The 20,524-nt window shown below is 44.4% G+C and overlaps 1 protein-coding gene and 1 long non-coding RNA gene across 15 annotated transcripts in view; both read right to left on the reverse strand.

Moving 5' to 3' along the window:
• Positions 1-20,524, reverse strand: part of BCAS1 (brain enriched myelin associated protein 1) — an 80,054-nt gene that overhangs the window by 11,293 nt on the left and 48,237 nt on the right. For 10 of the 14 annotated variants that reach the window (XM_083146521.1, XM_083146518.1, XM_083146516.1 and 7 more), the window contains 5 exons: positions 18,588-18,755; positions 17,664-17,705; positions 15,707-15,748; positions 12,105-12,254; positions 10,353-10,418 (listed from right to left, as the gene is read on the reverse strand). In XM_083146521.1, coding sequence (XP_083002647.1) covers positions 10,353-10,418; positions 12,105-12,254; positions 15,707-15,748; positions 17,664-17,705; positions 18,588-18,755 — 468 coding nt within the window. The remainder of the gene's footprint in view (positions 1-10,352; positions 10,419-12,104; positions 12,255-15,706; positions 15,749-17,663; positions 17,706-18,587; positions 18,756-20,524) is intronic. The other 4 variants (XM_083146523.1, XM_083146511.1, XM_083146512.1 and 1 more) reach the window with 3 other exon arrangements.
• Positions 939-3,625, reverse strand: LOC146007835 (uncharacterized). Its single transcript, XR_014444412.1, has 2 exons — positions 1,653-3,625; positions 939-1,073 (listed from the first exon to the last, which is right to left on the reverse strand). It is a non-coding gene; the product is annotated as an uncharacterized LOC146007835 (long non-coding RNA).

A 20,524-nucleotide genomic window follows, 5' to 3' on the forward strand; every position in this document is an offset into this window, starting at 1 on the left:
TGGGTTTGAAAAATGTCAGACAGGAGCTGATTGGTTGGTGGTTTATCACTCTCTATTTTATCGCTTAGTACATCTCACCCACTATGAGCACATTCATATCTTGTTCTATGTTTACTACATAGATATTTTTCTGGATCCCACAGGAGTAGCTGCTTATAGATTTTAACTTTTATATAGTTAATAGTGCACTGAGGGTCTTTGTGTTATGTACATTATATATTTAGAGATTTAAATTTTATTTTTTCATAAAAGAGGAACAAAGAAGGTTAACTGTGGTGGGTGTGCACACAGTGCTCTCCAGCAGCCTATTTCAATTCAAGGTGTTATTCTCAAACCACCTTACATAAACAATAGGACAGTACACAGTGAATGAATTGATACCGGCGCTTTAGAGAGGTAGTCCTTTAGAGATTTTGTTTCCAATAATAGTCCAGTACCCATCTTGTCTCCGGGTAAAGGCGGAAGCGCCACTCGGACAGATAATCTGCAGCGTTATTTAAACGTGAAATGGCAAGGCAAGAGCACGCTACTGATGAAGGATCAATGAGGATCTGAAACGCGTTTAGCGTGCCTTGCCATTCTACTGTTGTGACTGTGACCCGTGCTGGACTTTGGGAATCGTGTGGGTGGACGAGTTCAGGCTGTTTCAGTGTCCGGAGCTGATCAGCCTTTGTGACTGACCCCATCCCTCCTGCTGTGCCCCGGGACTTTTGACGTGTGCTTTTAAACTTCTACCAATTGTAAGTGCAAAACCCCCATTAAATTTGTTGTCCAAAACGTTATGCACTATATTTTGTTTCTGTTCTATTTTATATCTGGAGGATTATTACATCCGTAATCACCATATCCATTGAAGTTTCTGGGTACTGGACTATTATTGGAAACAAAATCTCTAAAGGACTACAGCTCTAAAGCGCCGGTATCAATTCATTCACTGTATAAAAGAGGAACAGCAATTATTCAAATGAAATCACACTGAATCCTCCCTTATTCACATACCACCACAATGTATCACCCCTTATTTATTCACATTAGACCACCCCTGTATTGCCCCTTATTCACATTACACCACACTATGGCCCTTATTCTGGTCGGTGCGGATATATCCGCGTGCGTTCGGGCCGCCGATGTTTTGTGTCTGCGCATGTGCAGAGGCGTCTCTGCGCATGTGCGAGCGGGGCGTACGGCCAAATCCCGCATGATATGTGAACACTCCGAACAGGGGGTGGAGAGGGGCGTGAAGGGCTATTTGGGCTCATTACCATATGCATACGCCCCGCGTTTCATGGGCGTTCCCATGCAAACGCTGGGCGTACGTATGGTAATGCGGCCGTGACGCACGTGTAGGGGGCGGACATATGACATCGCCGGATGTCAGCTGCCCGCCCAGATCCCTGCTTTTGCACGGAGAAATGTCCGTGTGGTCTGAGGTTGCGGGAGCTGGTGGACCACTCGACCACTGCGACCATCGAATGATGGGGGAGGTTCCCTGAGATGGAGGAGGCGTATTCCGTGAAAAATACATGTGCGGTCCGTTCGGCCAGCTTCTTACCGCGTACGGACGGAGTTGGCGATCCGTATGGAAGGCGGGGTTTCGCACGCACGGTCCTGGCCGCATAATCGGATCCGGCCGCACCGATCAGAATAAGGGCCTATATCACCTTGTATTCACATTCCTTAAACCATATCCCCCTTATTCACAATTCACTGCACTGTATCACTCCTTATTCAAATTACACCACACTGTATCACCAATTATTCACATAAAAATGGCATTGTATCATTCCTTATTCATTTTATGCCCAGGGATGGATTGGGAATGCATTGTATGACTCCTTATTCACATTGCCTGCCACCATATCCCTCTATTCTCATTAGGGGCCTTATTCTAGTTCATTCTTTCTGACAAAATCCTTCTTAGATGGACAAAACCATGTGCACTGCAGGTGGGGCAGATGTTACTTGTGCAGAGAGAATTAAATTTGGGTAGGGTTTTACTTCAAAGTGAGATCTATATTGCAGTGTAAAAATAAAGCAGCCAGTATTTTCCCTGCACAGAAACAAAATAACAAAATCTAATTCTCTCTGCACATTTTACATCTGCCCCCCCCTGCAGTGCACATGGTTTTGTCCATCTAAGAAGGATTGTTTTAGAAAGAGCGAACTAGAATAAGGCCCAAGGTCACACAGTATATCTTCTTAATCACATTATGCAGCACCGTATTGCTCCTTATTTACATTACTCCACACTGTATTGCTCCTTATTCCTATTATGCCACACCACATCTCTCCTAATTCACAATATACCACACTATGGCCCTTATTCTGGTTGGTGCGGTAATATCCGCGTGCGTTCGTGCCGCCGATGTTTTGTGTCTGCACATGTGCAGAGGCGTCTCTGCGCATATGCGAGCCGGACGCACGGCAACATTCCGCATGAAATGTGTACACTACGAACAGGGGGTGGAGAGGGGTGTGAAGGGCTGTTTGGGCACATTACCATATGTTTACACCCCGCGTTTCATGGGCGTTCCCATGAAAATGCTGGGCGTACGTATGGTAATGCGGCCGTGACGCACGTGTAGGGGGCGGACATATGACATTGACGGATGTCAGCTGCCCGCCCAGATCCCTGCTTTTGCACAGAGAAATGCCCGTGTGGTCTGAGGTTGCGGGAGCTGGCGGACCACTCGGCCCTGCATTCGATGTTCTGCGACCATCGAATGATGGGGGAGGTTCCCTGAGATGGAGGGGGTGTATTCATGAGAAATACACGTGCGGTCCGTTCGGACAGCTTCTTACCGCGTACGGACGGAGTTGGCGATCCGTATGGAAGGCGGGGTTTAGGACGCATGGTGCTGGCCGCATATTCGGATCCGGCCGCACCGATCAGAATAAGGGCCAATATGTCTCCTGCTATTGGAACTACATGGGATTTGAACTACACCAGATTTTGAGTACATTACAACAGTATGTAGTACAGAAGCATGCGATGTAGTACAATAATACCTGCATGCACATACTATTTTGTCTTGTGATATTGACTACATGGGAGCGTGCATTGCAGGGGTAAATAAGCACAGTGGTTTGGAACTAGACCCAATGCCATTTGAACTAAAAGATTGAATAGCATGCTACAATTTCACTGTTTGTGGGCACCATTAAGATAGCAAATCTTATTGAGAGATACAGTTCCACAGCAGCTTTTTTAGTTGCTTCATTGAACATCGGTATTTGTAAGAAAACACATTTTACCTGATTATTGGCACAGCAGAGTACGCAGGTGTATAGTAATCTGACCACACACAACATCCTGCAGTATTTTTAACATTGATAATTTACCACATCCTTGCCAGTAAAAATGTAATGTAACACATTAAAAAGAACAAAAAATAACACACCTACTTTAATAAAAAGGGATTTTTTTGTTGATCAATAACCTAAGTACTTAAAGGGTTGGGTATTACAATTGTATTAATGTGAAATCGGTACTTATGTAGTAACTAGGCTGCCGATTTTTTAATTGTATGCCTTAACTTAAGGCATACAATCAGATGCGATGCGATATCGCATCGCATCGCAACGCATACGACCATATCGCATGCGATGCGATGCGATGACCCGATTTTTCCATAGGATTCAATGTTAAAATGGACTGAGTCCATTTTAACATGGAATTCAATGGGAAAAAGGGATCCTTTTCATACCCCTACTATCCAAGTGGGCATGGAGTTGGATATAAACCTGTGGTGAGGGTAGTGAGCCACCGAGCCCGAAGCGTGGCGAGCGAACGGTATTCTGTGTCCCCTCGCAGGGCTCGCTACGCTTCGGGCTCGGTGGCTCGCTACGCTCGCCACAGGTTTATATCCAACTCCATGCCCACTTGGATAGTAGGGGTATGAAAAGGACCCCTTTTCCCATTGAATTCCATGTTAAAATGGACTCAGTCCATTTTAACATTGAATCCTATGGAAAAATCGGGTCCATCGCATCGCATCGCATGCGATATGGTCGGCTGCGATGCGATGCGATGGACCCGATTTCAAAATCGGCAACCCAGTTACTACATAAGTACCGTGAAATCTTTAGGCTATTGATACGTGACCACAGTGTGATATAATTACAAAATTAACTAAATTAGTGTCTAATATCAGTGATGCATATTATCTGTTTGGGGAAATGTTACACAACTAAATAATATTTGAATAATTGAACCTAATATAGGTGAATCGTTTTACTTATTTCCTTTAGCTCGGCGATTTTCAACCTTTTTACCTTGCGGCACACTAAATAAGATTTTAAAATTGCCAAGGCACACCATGAGATCCCCACAGGGCAAAACACATTGGCTCCCACAGGAAAAAAAAAACCTATTGGCTCCCATACAACAAACAATCACACTGGTCCCCACAGGTATCACAAATAAAATACATTGGCCCTTTACATGAAAAGAAGAGACCAGGAAATAACAGTTGAACTGGTGGTGGCTGTAAACTGGGTTAGGCATCTCTAGATCTGGGGGCACACTTGAGAACAGCTCAAGGCACACTAGTGTGCCACGGCACAGTGGTTGAAAAACACTGCTTTAGCTGATCAGAAATGAGCGTCAGTTAGTGACCCTAGTGGCAATCTTATGCAGATACAGATGGGTTTGGCCATTGATTTAGTAGAATAAAGATTTTTTCTCTTTCAGCATGCAATAACAGGTCTACTGTTACAGGAATAAGACGTTTAAGGGCTAATTCAGGATTATTTGTAGTTTTATTAAAATACCAAACTGCAATTGCAGTCCTTCGCATGCTGGGGGCAGCCAAGCACAAGGGAAGGCCGTCCATCATTCTGGTGTATTCAGAGATCTCTGTGATATTTCATTACGTGCTGTGTAAGATACCAGTTTGTATTCTCTACTGAAAGTTGTTGTTGTAGAATTTGTACGCAAACCTAATGGATTCTTAAAAATCTGATGATTGTTGGTGGGTGCAGGGGCAAGAACTGTCCTGCGCATTTGTACAACAGGTCATTTGATGTCTCTTACAGCTCCCTCTCCTTGTTATTTGGGGGGTGACAACTGGCATTGTTCTTCAAAATAGGGACGTTTCACCTGCATTTTGTATGTGTGTCTGCCTGGCCCATTGTATGTGTTGCTGGACGCAGGCTTCTTGTATTCAGCTGTCCGGATCCTATGGCCAGTCTGAGATGCGGTCTGCTATTATTGGGAGTTGCAAGACTTGTGATGGTGATTCATACTTGCCTACCTGACCCTCTCCATGAGGGAGAAAATGCTCTGTTCCTGGACTTCCCTGGTAATGTATGATTGCCATCACCTGTGGTGAGCTAGGTAATTTTATAAGAAAGGTGTTTCACCACAATCATACATTACCAGAGAAGTCCAGGAACAGAACATTTTTTCCCTGAAGGAGAGGGTCAGGTAGGCAAGTATGTGTTGATCCAATACTGCCAGATGCAGCACCCGGATCTCGAGATGCATGCAGGAAACGTCTATCTCCTAATGCACTTGCTGCTGCTTTTGCATTTTACTTGCATGGAATTTCACTGCCACTTCCATGTGGCTGCGGAATTAGATACAAATCTGAATCATGCTCTTAGCTGGAAAACTGTTTTGACGATCACATTTGAAATGGAGGTCTAGTTGAATAACATAAATTTCTCTTTATCTACATATAGTAGAGCATATGAAATCAATTGAAATTTCATGCAATTATTTTTTAATTTAGCTTAGGCTTTCCCAACCTCGGTTCTCAACCAGTTATGCTGGGTACACACTGGCAGATATATTTGCAGAACAACTGATCGACCAGTGATGTGTCTGTGAATGGCATTGTTCACAGACATATTGGGGGACATTTACCAAAATGGATTCGTAGAAAAAAGGTGTATTCGTAGGCAGAAATACACCTTTTTTTTACGAATTTGTATTTTCGGGATTTACAATCCCAAAAATACAACAATTCGTAGTCCTAAAGATGGAACATTCGTATTTGTAGTTACAAATACGAATGCCCTACACCATCGATAGGATACGACAGAAATCACCATTCAAAAGAATGGTGGTTTCTGATTTACTAAGCAGCCATACTGACAATACGGCTGCTTAGTGGTGTGAAACACCCACGCAAATACGACAGGAAAATAGAACACCATTTTCCTGTTCTATTTGCGTTTTAGCCTGCACGGATCAGTCAGATCCGTGCAGGCTACAGTGTAAAAAAATAGAAAAATAAATAAATTAAAAAAAAAAAGGCGTGGGGTCCCCCCCACAGCCGAAACCAGCACCAGGCTGAAGGAGCCGGGGCCGGTAATTAAAAATCAGGGAACCCGACAAATAGGGGTTCCCCGATTTTTAACAACCAGCCCCAGGCTCCAGGTCCGGGGCTGGTTCCCAAAATACGGGGGACAAAATGAGTAGGGGTCCCCCGTATTTTAAGAACCAGCCCCAGGCACAACCAGCCGGCAGGGTAATGTCACAGCCGGGGGACACTTATAATATAAGGTCCCGCGGCCAAAACATTCTCCCTACCGACCAGTCAGCCTGACCAGGGACCCTGGGGGAGTGGGGACCCCCCCAATGAAGGGGTCCCCCCCCTCCAGGACTTACCTGACCAGGCTGAAGCCTGGTGCTGTCCTCGATGCCCCTGGGCGGTGGGCATCGAGCTGATAAATGTTGTAAAAAAAAGATGAACCTATTGTTTTTTACTGTGGCACTACAAGTGCCAGCAAGCCTCCCCAGCAAGCTGGGACTTGGAGAACCACAAGTCCCAGCCTGCTGGGCATTAAAGGGCCCGCTGGCACTTGTAGTTCTACAGTTAAAAAAATAGTGCACAAAACACACTGACACACTTTTAAAATAAAACTTTATTACACACAAAGCCCACACATACTAATACTTACCTATCTTCTTCCCATAGGTCGCCTTGGTCCTGTGTCGGCGTCTTCTGGTCCTGTGTCGTCTTCTTCCTCCATGTCGACCATCGCTGTCGCCGTCCGGATCCGACGAAATCCATTTGGGAAGCTGTGGAAGGAAACCATACTCACCTGTCCCAGCGCGACGTAGTCCAGGTAAGGGTCTTTGCAAAAAAACAAACCGACACCCCGAAACCAGACCGGACTGACGGAGACGCACGTGTGTTTGTTTACATCGTGCGGCTCCGCCTCCCGAATGCCGCTATTGGCCGCCTTGCGGCTCCTGATTGGCCACTAGGCCGCAAGGCGGCCAATAGCGGCATTCGGGAGGCGGAGCCGCACGATGTAAACACTGTGCGTCTCCGTCAGTCCGGTCTGGTTTCGGGGTGTCGGTTTGTTTTTTTGCAAAGACCCTTACCTGGACTACGTCGCGCTGGGACAGGTGAGTATGGTTTCCTTCCACAGCTTACCAAATGGATTTCGTCGGATCCGGACGGCGACAGCGACGGTCGACATGGAGGAAGAAGACGACACAGGACCAGAAGACGCCGACACAGGACCAAGGCGACCTATGGGAAGAAGATAGGTAAGTATTAGTATGTGTGGGCTTTGTGTGTAATAAAGTTTTATTTTAAAAGTGTGTCAGTGTGTTTTGTGCACTATTTTTTTAACTGTAGAACTACAAGTGCCAGCGGGCCCTTTAATGCCCAGCAGGCTGGGACTTGTGGTTCTCCAAGTCCCAGCTTGCTGGGGAGGCTTGCTGGCACTTGTAGTGCCACAGTAAAAAACAATAGGTTCATCTTTTTTTTACAACATTTATCAGCTCGATGCCCACCGCCCAGGGGCATCGAGGACAGCACCAGGCTTCAGCCTGGTCAGGTAAGTCCTGGAGGGGGGGGACCCCTTCATTGGGGGGGTCCCCACTCCCCCAGGGCCCCTGGCCAGGCTGACTGGTCGGTAGGGAGAATGTTTTGGCCGCGGGACCTTATATTATAAGTGTCCCCCGGCTGTGACATTACCCCAGGGTTGCCGACTTTTAGATTCTCCTCTCCGGGAGAAGCCCGGAGAGGAGAGTTTCAGCAGCCGCTCAGGGGGCGGGGCTTATGAGTGACATCACTAGGCCCCGCCCCCATGCTGTTTAAGGAGCAAATTCACGGATCTCCGTGCAGGGGGCGGGGCTAAAATGACGCGATTTTGTCGTTTTAGCTCCGCCCCCTCCTCTGAGACCCGAGGATTGCGGCATTTTAATGCCACGATCCGGGGGTCAGCGGGGGTCCCCCCTGAATCCGGGAGGGTTGCCCACCCTTCCGGGGGCCGGGAGGGGGTACCCGATTTTCGGGAGACTCCCGGAAATTCCGGGAGGGTCGGCAACCCTGCATTACCCTGCCGGCTGGTTGTGCCTGGGGCTGGTTCTTAAAATACGGGGGACCCCTACTCATTTTGTCCCCCGTATTTTGGGAACCAGCCCCGGACCTGGAGCCTGGGGCTGGTTGTTAAAAATCGGGGAACCCCTATTTGTCGGGTTCCCTGATTTTTAATTACCGGCCCCAGCTCCTTCAGCCTGGTGCTGGTTTCGGCTGTGGGGGGGACCCCACGCCGTTTTTTTTTTTATTTATTTATTTTTTCTATTTTTTTTTACACCTTGCAGCCTGCACGGATCTGACTGATCCGTGCAGACTGCTAGAAATAATTCGTATTAGCGGCCGTATATACGGCCGCTAATACGAATCATTACACCATCGGAGGGTTATAAAGCAGTCGTATATGACTGCTTTGTAACTGATCCTCCGGAACACGACTTTGCATACGACTTAAACAGTCGTATGCAGTCGTAGGGAAAATACCAATACGAAAAACTAGGTTTTTCATATTGGTAAATTTCCCCCATTGTGTCAGCTTTTTGGAACAATGTAACTAAGGTATAACAGCACACTAAAAAAATCATCAGCTTAGTGCAAACTCAGGGAGCACCACTCCTAAAACATTCCAGTATACAAAAAACAAAGTGAGTGATAACCAAGAAAGGATTATTTATTGGAACCACGAGATTAATCTCGGATGGTTTCTACCAGATGATATCCACTTCTGGGTAAATTCCTGCCATCGACCACACTGACCTGAGTGTTGGTCCCTATAGTCACTCAGAGGTTTCTTTGTATAACAAATACTCCTTTGTTGACAATGAAAAGAAACCATTATGTGCCTATAGGAAAGTTATCCCAGGTCAGTACCCTACATATAAGCGTGTGTGGTGTGGTGTCTGTTGGAGATAGACGATGGAGCAAAGAAACCTTTATGGGCCTATAGGGACCATTACCCAGGTCAGTACTTCTTACCAGGGATCTTTTCTCCTCCTTCATCTGAAATTCTGTCCATGACTGATGTGATACAAAGAAACCTCTAAGTGAATATAGGGACCAACACTCAGGTCAGTATGGTCCTTTACGGGAATTCACCCAGAAGTGGATATCATCTGGTAGAAACCATCCGAGATTAATCTTGTGGTTCCAATAAATAATCCTCGCTGGGTTATCACTCACTTTGTTTTTTGTATACCATATTGTGTCAGCTGTGCAAAGCTGTCGATTGCCAATATATCGATGACCAATATATATAAAGATATATCGGCACATTGCGCTGGTTACTGACAGCTCAACTGGTCAGGCACATGTACTGTAAATGCTCCCGCCCAGTTGTGACATCAGTCACAATCGATCGGGCAGTGTGTATTGAGAACATGCTGCCTTATCCGTCCAGATATGTACATGCAGACAAATTGATGTGCAGATATATCTGCCAGTGTCTACCCAACTTATCAGTGCAGGCTTGGTGATATATAGGTTTGAGCACAGGTGACTTAAACATCTGTGCTGAAGCCTGAATATCACTAAAACATGCACTGTTAATGTGCCTTGAGGACAGGGGCGTAACTCCCAGAGGCAATGGAGGCTCCAGCCTCCGGGCTCTAGACTTGAAGGGGCACCTCTATGTAAAGCAGCACCTGTGTGGTTCACAGCGGGATCCAAGTGTGACCGCTACTCTTGCAATGGAGCTATGCGGCACACCTGTAGTTAATTGGCTCTATACCAGGAGCCCTGCTAACATCTGCAATATGGCACAAGATGTCTCCTGTCTGGTACCACTCTGCTTGCGCTGCGTCAAGCAATGCCGCTGGACTCTGAGATGATACACACAGGTGTGAGACACACAATATTTTGGAGGGCACCAAACTCCAACTCGCCTCCGGGCAACTGAGATTAATTTACGCCCCTGCTTGAAGACCAAGGTTGGGAATGTCTGATTTAGATTGTATTCTTGATGTGCACAGTAATAGTGAGTTTTATACCTTTATAACAATTTATGTTTGTGTTGCAGGAGACAGAGAAAACCCATCACCAGAGCGAATGGTTTGAGAGAATCTCCACACTTACTGGTGAGTTAGTGCTTTTCTCGTTAACCGTCTCTGACCTGGGATTACTTCCATCACCAATCACTGACTATAATAACAAACAAGTGTTTTTTCAGCTGTAACACTTCAGTGGAATAAAAATGGTTAAAACAAGTGAAAAACAAGGACATTAAAATACAAATTCGAAAGAGCAGACAGTACAGTCAGGTTTTTCACATTAAATGGTATAATAAATGTATTTATAATCTAGAAATTAATAAACATTCCTATCTTGCAAACAACATGCCTCCTCCTGCCCAGCAACATGCACCCTACTGTGCAACATCTCCCCTGCCTGCATACCAACATGCACCCTTCTGTACACCTTCATGCCCCCTCCTGTGGTACATGTCCACTGCCTGCATACTAACATGCACATGCACCCTTCTGTACACCTTCATGCCCCCTCCTGTGACACATATCCACTGCCTGCATACTAACATGCACATGCACCCTACTGTACACCTTCATGCCCCCTCCTGTGACACATGTCCACTGCCTGCATACTAACATGAACATGCACCCTTCTGTACACCTTCATGCCCCCTCCTGTGGCACATGTCCACTGCCTGCATACTAACATGAACATGCACCCTTCTGTACGCCTTAATGCCCCCTCCTGTGGTACATGTCCACTGCCTGCATACTAACATGAACATGCACCCTTCTGTACGCCTTAATGCCCCCTCCTGTGGTACATGTCCACTGCCTGCATACTAACATGAACATGCACCCTTCTGTACGCCTTAATGCCCCCTCCTGTGCAACATGTCCCCTGCCTGCATACCAACATGCCCCCTCCTGTGCAACATGTCCTCTTCCTCACATGAACACTCCTGCAAAACATAATTCCCCTCCTGCAAAGCAACATACCCCTCATAGACACTAAACCCTGATCAAGAAATACTAAGGCTAGTTTCTTTCTCATGCTGCTTTCCCACTGCCTACCCAGGTAAAGACCCGTTTTTTTTAAACGGGTCTTTACCCGGGTAAGAGCCACAAAGACCCTTTCCCACTGCAGCTTTTAAACAGTAAATTACCATTTAAAAGCAGTAAATGTCCCATTCACACTTACCCGTGTAAACCACAAAGCAACACGTTTAAACTCTCTAGTAAACCTTGCCTGTCATTAAAAACATCACATGCACCAATCATGTTCTTAACCTTTATTATTATTTCTAAATACCGTTTAAAACCCTTTCCCATTGCCAAAAAAACGGCTCTTACACGGTAAAAACACTGCTTTTTACCCGGTTAACAAATACCGGTATTTGTTACCCGGGTAAAGCTACCTGGAGCTTTCCCACTGCAGCTCTAGCCGTTTAAAAAGGCTAAGAAAACGGCATTTTACCGTGTAAAGCCTGCAGTGGGAAAGGGGCATAAGCCAGTCTAATAACAACTGTAATGGGCAAAACTGCATCCACCTGGTCCATCCACGCTATGCCATTGGTAGTTACATAGCAAAACAAAATGAAACATACTTTTCTTTATCGATTCAAAGATATTTTTTACTTGTTCTCTGCTGCCTGCATATATAGACGGTTCACTGGCATTCAGTCTAGAGCCTTATACACACAAACACAACTGGGGTTGTGTGTATAACTACAATTTGTTCAAAGAAGGCCAATACCTACATTAGAACAGTACTGGTATAGCATATTTCTATAATAATCAATAACCATCAGCAAAGAGCCACTCTGAGCAGAGAATTCGGACAACGGGAAGTGGTTCTTACCAGCTGTTTGAAAAACATCATTAATTTGGGTTTGGAATTTTTTTCATCTTCTGTTTTCTTGCCTGATGATTCCTGAGATTTGTTCCCAGTGGCCGCGCTTTTATCGCCACTATCACCTTTGCTGGACTGCGGACCGGGGTCAGCCGAAGCCTAAATGATAAGTGATATAATATGATGAATGTGAAAATGTTACTTAAGGTCTTAATCAGACTCGACCAATTTATACTTAACAAGGCTTCTCCTCTGTTCAGGAGATGGATTTCAGTCCTAAAGTATAACATTATAGTAGTGGACACATTCGCTACAGGAATGTCCTGTTTAATAACATAACTTAAATGATAAAAGTAAGTTTGATAGACACAATCCAGAATACCAAGCAGCTTTATTAATGAATCATAGCATCTACCTGCCATTTGCATACATATATTGTGATATGAAAAAAATGAATTTACCAGGAACAAGGATGAGGTACAAAGTACTCACTCAGAGCCTGATTCAAACCTGCTCGCTATGATGCATATATTCGGAGCCAGTCAGGAGAACGCATGCTCCCCCACCACCCCAATCCCCTCGCTAAACTTCGAGCTGAAGTGTACGCTTACACACTCACTTGCATGCGCCCACACAGAGGAGAAATCTTTCGATGTTTGCTCACCATCGAATGACCTTTCTTCTGTTTACAACCATAAAAGTTGAACGAGGTCTTACTTTTCTGCTGCACGTTTTCTCCAAAATGGGGTCGGGCACAGACATCATGGGTGATATTTAATAGGATGAGAGATTCAGAAAGTGAGGGATTTGGTAAGAAATCTCCAGGTTTTTTAAAGTGGCAATCATTTACACTGCTAATCCAGTTTGATTTTGAAGTTTACATGATTGCCACTTTAGAAATTTCTCACCAAATCTCTCACTTTCTGAATCTCTCATCCTATTAAATCTCACGCCATGTGAGGTCATCCTCCTGCCCCGAGCAGGCAGCATTCCCACCGTTTTTGTGGGCACACCCATGAAATGCTGGGTACCCACCCCAAAGGCGCTCGCTATAGGGATCTGCACATGTGCATTAGCACCTATGATCAAGCGCAGTCCCCCATCATTGGGAATTTGGACCGGTGCTAGCAGATGTTAATCAGCCGCTCAGTCCCAAGAGTTTCATTTTGGATGGATAGATGTAGCCAAGTTATACAACAGAGCTGCAGTTTCTGACTTCATCTATATAGGCATACAATTAATCCAATGTTCTTTAATAATTCAGAAATACATTGTTTAATCCTTTTGTACCAAGTTTAAGCATCTAAACTACTAAATCATCCCTGATTTTAATGTTAATATTCCATTTCTTCAAATCGCCAAAGATTTGGAATCGATTCTTGACTCATAATTGAGGGCTAGACTTATATTTCCAGGGAGGCAACAAAAATATTATAAGACTAACAAAAACAGGTAAACAATTGATATCAATTCATATTGGTTTTTAATTGTTTTGTATCAGCTTCAGAGTTCTAATACACTGGTAATGGTGTATTTTGATTACTGATTTACAAAGTACCAATTTAAAATTTGTACTAAGGGTTCCTCATGAGCTTACATATATCACCAATAATAACAGGTTGACATAAATGACAGACACGGGTAATAGACAATAATTCATTATTTAATAAAAAATATACAATTTAAATATAAAACAAGAGCTTATTAATTATTATTAATAAGCCGCTTACAGCCTGTGTTGCTTTACACTAAAGACGGCAACAGCAGCATGCCATCGATTCCATGCAGTGCAGGAGAGGTAAAGTACGGACCAACTATATTGAACTTTATCTCCTGTTTCAGAGAATCGAGCTGACCATTACGGCAACCGCTGTGATATGCTGCATATATGAACTGGCATTTCATTAGGTGTGCCAATCTTGTGGTGTCAAATTCCAAAAGACTTTGTAATTGCTACCAAAGGTGCATCCACAAAGTAACGAGTAAAGGCTGTGAATAATTATGTACATGTGATTGCTTCATTTTTTATTTTTACTAAATTTGCTAAAATCTCCCCCAATTTTTTTCCCTCATGGTTATTGACCATTACGGCAATAGGATTTTGAGGGAAAATTAGTAGGATTTGGGGTAGGATTTTGAGGGAAAATTTATTTATTCCCTTTTGGAATAAGGCTGTAACATAAGAAAATATGGAAAAAGTGAAGCGCTGTGAACACTTTCCGGATGCACTGTAAATCTGCTATCATTGAAGGGAAGATTCAAAAACAACAAACCATTTCCCATTAATGACTTTGCCCCATTGGATGCCAGCGGAGTGTGTCAATTCCTGAAATTTGCCTTCATATACAATCTGGGACTCTAGCTGTCGGAACATCTCAATAGTCGGAATGCCAGACGTTTTTCAATTGATCCGACACTAACTCGACAGTCGGAATTCAATTTTCGGTACTTATGTAGTATCTGGGCGCCCGATTTTGTATGCCTTAAGTTAAGGCATACAATCAGATGCGATGCGATATCGCATCGCATACGACCATATCGCATGCGATGCGATGCGATGACCCGATTTTTCCATAGGATTCAATGTTAAAATGGACTGAGTCCATTTTAACATGGAATTCAATGGGAAAAAGGGGTCCTTTTCATACCCCTACTACCGAGCCCGAAGCGTGGCGAGCGGACACAGAATACCGTCCCCTCGCGGGGCTCGCTTCGCTCGCCACGCTTCGGGCTCGGTGGCTCGCTACGCTCGCCACAGGTTTATATCCAACTCCATGCCCACTTGGATAGTAGGGGTATGAAAAGGACCCCTTTTTCCCATTGAATTCTATGTTAAAATGGACTCAGACCATTTTAACATTGAATCCTATGGAAAAATCGGGTCCATCGCATCGCATCGCATCCGATTTGGTCGCATGCGATGCGATGCGATGTGCCCTATCCGACCTGATTTCTAAATCGGGCACCCAGATACTACATAAGTACCCAATTTTCCGATTGTCGATTGTCTGAAAGTCTGTAGATTGTTGGAAACGGCCACGGATTGTTGAAAAAAAGGCTGTGAATATCGGTGAATAGCGGTGAGTCGGATCTCACCCTTCAATGCTTTCGTTAATGGCAGTATTAAATAGGTGAGTTCCGATATTTTCCCTGTCAGGAAATATTGGCACAGATTGAAGCCACTGTTTGCATTACAAATGTTAATAGGTAACAGTCTCATGTGTTTTTACAACAAAGTACACACAAATTATAATAATATATATATATATATGTGTTAATTGATGTAAAATGCTATATAGACATTGCCAGCAAATGGAGATAAAGAGGTTTTTATTTCTTTTCATAAAATTAAAATGTAAAACATATAAACAGAACAATAACAATATATGTCCCCATATAAATAGTGCAATAGCTGAGATTTTAACAAAAAGTAACAGACAATGGAAAATGTGTTAAATGTGTGTGTGCTAGAATTGTGTATATGTACTTTTAATAACATCAAAGCATCCTTTTTCTGAACAAAACCAGTGCACACACACACACACATGAAGAAGCACCTGTGTTCCTAAACTATCAGTAATTATTTGTTAGATGTTAAGAAGGTCACTTACAGTAAGTGTTAGTTGGATGGGCTGCGGTTCTTCCGGAATGGACTAATAGAAGAAAGATACCGTCAGTAACAAAAATGACACCTCTATAATTTGATAGCTATTCTAAATGTAGTGGTGCTAATCAAGTGTTACATGCAAGACAGGTGCATTGTGGGTCTGATTCATATGAGGTGGGAGGGTGCATCGCTGCTGCTTACTTGGAAGCAGCAGCTATGCACAGATATGGTAAAACAGCAGGAGGCATCTTGTGTAAGTAGATGCCTCCTAAATGCATTTGAGGTCCAGTTTTGCATCCATCAACCACCTGCGTGACTTATGGGGACACCTAAGCTGACTGCGCAGGCTCCTAGCAAGAGGACAGGTACTGTAATCTCTTTCTTCCAACTTAGATACTGGCCTACACACTCCACCCAAACAGTAATGACATGCCTCTATTTTGAGAAAAGGAGGCCATTGCTGCACTCTCCCTGATCCCAAATGGCGCTTTACATCTGCAGCTCTAGTGCGACCAATGGCACAGCACCCGTACTGCATATGCGCAAAGTACTGACCTTCTGTACATTGTGTCTCATGTCATAGATCCATTGGGATCTAAATCAGGCTCAGTTTGCAGAGCAAAAAATGTGTATCTCCATCTGTATTCAGAGTAGGCCGCATCACCCGTGTGTGGATTATTACATGGACAGTGTCTAGATAGACAGTCAATAGGTCTACCCCAAAAGGTCTACATGCAATAGGTGAACAGGGTCATAAGGTCCATATGGGTCAACAGGGTCAAAATATAGACAATAAAACCGGAACCAGCATCAACCCATTCGGTCTGTGTGTGGAAAGCGGTACACATGTCAGACTGTGATGCCGGTGCTCTAAGGTGACTTCAGGGAAGACAGAAACTTCCCATGGAGCAGAAGGGGAAATGCTCGTTTGCTATTGATTTTAAGTATAAATATAGACTGGTGCCTGATAATTTAGCTATAAGTGCAGATTTATGTGAGCTGTGAACTTGGTGAAAGAAATCTGCCCAAAATCAGAGGGATCTCTACGTACGCTCACTGATCCCACCACACACCCTAGGAAAGCGTAACCTGTGTGTGACTGCTCCGTACACAGCTAGGTGGGGCTGGGATACATGCAACTTTGCACATAGCTTAAAATTTTACAGATCATGCGCCGTAAGACAAAATGCATGATCCATCTGCAAAACACATGTCTGAGCAACCCCGACTCGTCCTCTCTGTGTGGTAGATATCTAATACTTTAAGAGAACTAATGCAAATACAAAGCTACTGTTCACTTGTAGTAGTATAGAGTCACAAGACTATAGACATACCAATAACAATCCATTGTAGACAGAACCAGGAGCTGACCACTATGTTGTTACACACAAGTGTACAGATAACATTATATTCTCCATTGACTAAAACATTCTCCAAATGCAACATGTTCTGCAGCTTGGTGGAGATGTAACAAAGAGTGATAAAGTGAGGAAGTTGGCTATAAGAGCCAATCAGCTTCCTACAGTCATTTATCTATCACATGCTATAAAAGGAGTTAGAAGCGTATTGCATGCTATGGACAACTTCTCTGCTTTCTCTCTTAGGGCCAGATGTACTGAGCCTTGAAAAGTGATAACATGGAGAGTGATAAACCACCAACCAATCAGCTCCAACTTTTCAAACACAGCCTGTGACATGGCAGTAAGCAGATTCAATTATATATAGATTAGCGCTCTGCCACTTCTTTTTTCTTGTTACATGGCAGTAAGAAGCTGATTGGCTTGTGGTTTGTCCCTCTCCATTTTATCACTTTTCAAGCTTAGTACATCTGTCCCTATGTGAGGCTTGATACATCTCCACCTCTGTTCCTAAGCAATTTAAAATTTATCTTTGTTTAGATATTTTAACTGGATTTTTGGTTTGTTAATCGTGCTGTAGAGCATAGAGTTTAGCCAACTTACATTCTCCTGGTTCTTATTAGGTTGTTGCTCTGCTTTAAAAGACTAGAGAGAAGAACAATTGTGTTAGTATGGTATGAAAGATGACTGGTACTGGGAGAAGAGAGCCTTAGAAGTGAGGGTTATTAGCTCAAGTGAGAATTAAGTAATGAGTAATTGTAGAGCTAATATGATCAAATAAATACAAATAAAGTCATATTGCATCAGTTCCACTAATATTATATGTATGAAAATCATCCACATGGGAATATGGGTACTTACAGTAAAGGAGCCCATACACTTGTCCTATTTGGGCTGATTTCGCCCGATTTGGATGGATCGGGCAGAGAAATCTACCCAAATTGGATGTGTTTGACATCACCTCCGACCCGATACTCCAACCCGGGTGCGACCCAGCTTTTGACCTTTTTTACACCCATGTCCCCACCCTGCATAATGCCGGGTGGATGACATCACTGTAGGTGGGGCCCGAGCCGGTGCTGGAGCATTTCCCAGCACTGGCTTTTCCATTGCAATGAACAGGTCCTGTGTTGCATCGACCCGGGTTTACCCGTTTACACTGCACCGCCATCCGGGTTAAACCTGTGTTAAACCTGGAAAAGTTTCTCGGTTGAAATTCCGCGTTGTCAGAGCATTTACACCACCTGCAAACCCAGGTTTTTGTGCGCTCCTGTGCAAAAACCCTTGTTATTAGGGCTGGTGTGAAAGTGGTATTGTACAAGGGAGCTGCGATGAAGGAAGTAAAATATTAGCTTGCTCTAAGATTCTGTATAAAACTCACACAAAATATCATAATCTGAGATGTAATAGTCTCTCTTTATAGGGCTACCTTGTTTATTGCATTTCCCAAAAGTGGATTGTATAGAAAATGAATAAAATAGAAGAGAATGACATAAAAAAATCATATTTCAGTGGATTTTTGCCAACCTTTTTCCAGAAAGGCACAGGCCGCGATGTAACCTCGATCACAGGCTTTCCATTATCCTGCAGTGGTAGTTCGACGTTTGATGGTGTTGTGTCCTGTATTAATACAGGTTCTGGGGCTGATTGTTCTGAGTTTAGAGACAAAGACACAACAGGCTGCTCTACCACAACCTACAACACAGATTAGTGATGGAATGAAATGTTACGTGATACAGACAGATGAACAAGGCCATTAATAAAATATCTGGGGAACATGTAAGAAATTATTTACATGTACTTCTCACAAGGGCCCTTATTCTGGTCGGTGCGGATATATCCGCGTGCGTTCGGCCCGCCGATGTTTTGTGTCTGCGCATGTGCAGAGGCGTCTCTGCGCATGTGCGAGCGGGGCGTACGGCCAAATCCCGCATGATATGTGAACACTCCGAACAGGGGGTGGAGAGGGGCGTGAAGGGCTATTTGGGCTCATTACCATATGCATACGCCCCGCGTTTCATGGGCGTTCCCATGCAAACGCTGGGCGTACGTATGGTAATGCGGCCGTGACGCACGTGTAGGGGGCGGACATATGACATCGCCGGATGTCAGCTGCCCGCCCAGATCCCGGCTTTTGCACGGAAAAATGTCCGTGTGGTCTGAGGTTGCGGGAGCTGGTGGAGCACTCAGTCCTGCATTCGATGATCTGCGACCATCGAATGATGGGGGAGGTTCCCTTAGATGGAGGAGGCGTATTCCGTGAAAAATACACGTGCGGTCCGTTCGGCCAGCTTCTTACCGCGTACGGACGGAGTTGGCGATCCGTATGGAAGGCGGGGTTTCGCACGCACGGTCCTGGCCGCATAATCGGATCCGGCCGCACCGATTAGAATAAGAGCCAAGGTATCCCACCAGCTATGCACACAGTCACAATAGCAAAACAATACTTGGTATGTTAATAATAGAAACACACAGTGATAAAATATATAATAATCACTTAGATTTTTCTAGAAAGGATTTTGGTTTATCTATATCTATTTTATTAATACAATCTTAGAAATATGATAAGATGAAGAATACAGTGTTAGGACAATGCTATATCTGGGATTCAATTACTACTGGATATGAATGCGGGTGATCAAGGGAGGTAGCCTGGGGATTTAACACTCAGGGCTATACAACTGCACTCCCTTTTAAGGGAGCATAGTTAACACTCAGTAAAGTAGATGCTAACAGAGATTAACAGGTATTAATGCTAAAATGTATGAAAAGTTCACGGATTCACGTGTTCATAGGGTCACGGCACCTGATAACCCATCAGATATCTGACCAGCAGCAGCAGGTGAAAAAAAAATAATCCTCCACTGGTTTCAGGACTAATTGGATAGCCCCGGGAGATCAATTAACCCTTGGAAATCTACTGAGGCTAATTGAATTCCGGCCCATGTGTATTAAAGGAACACTGCAATTTCCCCCCCAAAAAAACATGTAAAAATTCTTGTAAAGACTTTTCTATGAATTACTGTCAGGACCCGTGGTCGCGGCTCTCCTTTTCCTGCTGCTGGTCCCGGAGAGCTGCTCCCGGTTGTTGCTAGGTGGCTAAGGCGTCATAGCGCTTCCAGGTCCGCACTTTGGGTGGGGGACGGCGTTGCTGCGGCAGTTGCCGGGCAACCTGGACGCCTCCCTCCGCATGCTGACCCTCTTCCACAGCGGTTGCCTAGGCGACAGGTACGCCAGGCAGCCACTGCCTCCACAGATTAGGCGGGCTTCTAATGCAGCGCGCAGCTGCACTCATTAATTACTTCCAACGGGGCACTTTCTGTTATTGGTCAGGGAAGCCTTTTTAAGACACTCTATGGGGGCAGTCCAATGCCGGTTATAGAGTTTGGTGTGGAAAACAATACATTCTCTTGTTGTAAATGAGTTACTCTAAGAAAAAATTCTGTGGTTAAGGTTAAGTTGCA

Source organism: Crinia signifera, chromosome 6, assembly GCF_055691185.1.
Source record: "Crinia signifera chromosome 6, ASM5569118v1, whole genome shotgun sequence".
Classification (NCBI taxonomy): domain Eukaryota; kingdom Metazoa; phylum Chordata; class Amphibia; order Anura; family Myobatrachidae; genus Crinia; species Crinia signifera.